The sequence below is a fragment of the Aplysia californica genome, unplaced genomic scaffold, assembly GCF_000002075.1.
Source record: "Aplysia californica isolate F4 #8 unplaced genomic scaffold, AplCal3.0 scaffold00776, whole genome shotgun sequence".
Taxonomy (NCBI): domain Eukaryota; kingdom Metazoa; phylum Mollusca; class Gastropoda; order Aplysiida; family Aplysiidae; genus Aplysia; species Aplysia californica.
Genome location: NW_004798046.1, coordinates 218,029 through 219,692, shown reverse-complemented (window position 1 = coordinate 219,692; position 1,664 = coordinate 218,029). Strand labels below are relative to the sequence as shown.

Here is a 1,664-nt window from a genome sequence, read left to right as displayed (position 1 = left end):
GTGCATCTGTCTGTCTGTGTGTCTCACCTGTGCATCTGTCTGTCTGTGTGTCTCACCTGTGCATCTGTCTGTCTGTGTGTCTCACCTGTGCATCTGTCTGTCTGTCTGTGTGTCTCACCTGTGCATCTGTGTGTCTGTTTGTCTGTCTGTGTGTCCCACCTGTGTCTCACCTGTGCATCTGTCTGTCTGTGTGTCTCACCTGTGCGTCTGTCTGTCTGTCTGTGTGTCCCACCTGTGTCTCACTTGTGTTTCACCTGTGCATCTGTCTGTCTGTATGTCCTATCTGTGTCTCACCGGTCTGTCTGTCTGTGTGTCTCACTTGTGCATCTGTCTGTCTGTCTCACCTGTGTCTCACCTGTCTGTCTGTGTGTCTAACCTGTGCGTCTGTCTGTCTCACCTGTGTCTCACTTGTGCGTCTGTCTGTCTGTCTGTCTCACCTGTGCGTCTGTCTGTCTGTCTGTCTGTCTCACCTGTGCGTCTGTCTGTCTGTCTGTCTGTCTCACCTGTGCGTCTGTGTGTCCCACCTGTGTCTCACCTCTCTGTCTGTTTGTGTGTCCGACCTGTGTCTCACCTATGTCCGTTTGTCTGTGTGTCTCACCTGTGCGTCTGTCTGTTCATCCGTCTGTGTCCCACCTGTGTCTCATCTGTGTCTCACCTGTGCGTCTGTCTATCTGTGTGTCACACCTGTGTCTCACCTGTCTGTCTGTTTGTGTATCTCACCTGTCTGCCTGTCTCTGTGTCCCACCTGTCCGTCTGTCTGTGTGTCTCACCTGTCTGTCTGTCTGTGTGTCTCACCTGTCTGTCTGTCCGTGTGTCCCACCTGTGTCTCATCTGTCTGTATGTCCCACCTGTGTCTCATCTGTCTGTCTATCTGTGTGTCTCACCTGTCCGTCTGTCTGTGTGTCTCACCTGTCTGTCTATCTGTGTGTTCTACCTGTCCGTCTGTCTGTGTGTCTCACCTGTCTATCTGTCTGTGTGTCCCACCTGTCTGTCTGTCTGTGTGTCCCGCCTGTCTGTCTGTCTGTGTGTGTCACCTGTCTGTCTGTCTGTGTGTCCCACCTGTCTGTCTGTCTGTGTGTCCCACCTGTCTGTCTGTCTGTGTGTGTCACCTGTCTGTCTGTCTGTGCGTGTCACCTGTCTGTCTGTCTGTGTGTGTCACCTGTCTGTCTGTGTGTCCCAGCGGTACCTGGAGGAGGCGGACAAGGAAAAGGAACAGTACGTGCGCGACCTTGAGGCCTACCAGAAGACCGAGTCGTACCGCGCCTTCCGCATGCAGATGGACAAGAGGAAAGGTGAGCTGAGAAATGGGACATCCCCGTGGTGGCACTTTGTTTGTCTGATGTTGTTGGGGAACCTGGCTCAAAGGTGACCTAGTGGGTGGTTGGCGGGTGCTCTGGTGTGGTTTGCTTCTTCTTTCCTATCAAACGTCTATCGTCTCTATCTCCCCTTCTTCTTTTTTATGTTTGTTACTCTCTTGTAACTCCTCTAATCTTCTGGCGCTCATATGACCTTATGCAGTTGCGAGCGCCGTAAAACCTCTACTAAAACGAAAAAAATGGTGACCTAGTTATTGCCCTTCACATGGGGCCTCTTTGTTGGTAGACACCAGGTGTTCTAAACTGTCGGGTCTTATTTTTCTCACCTAACTCTCCCTTCTCTCTCCC

General features: G+C 51.9%; 1 protein-coding gene across 1 annotated transcript in view; it reads left to right on the top strand.

Annotated features, from left to right (window-relative positions):
• The window catches only part of LOC101846464 (high mobility group protein 20A), a gene marked incomplete in the record, with an annotated part of 8,549 nt that overhangs the window by 5,092 nt on the left and 1,793 nt on the right, over positions 1–1,664 (top strand). The window contains 1 exon segment of the mRNA XM_035972643.1: positions 1,181–1,292. Within this exon segment, the coding sequence (XP_035828536.1) occupies positions 1,181–1,292 (112 nt within the window).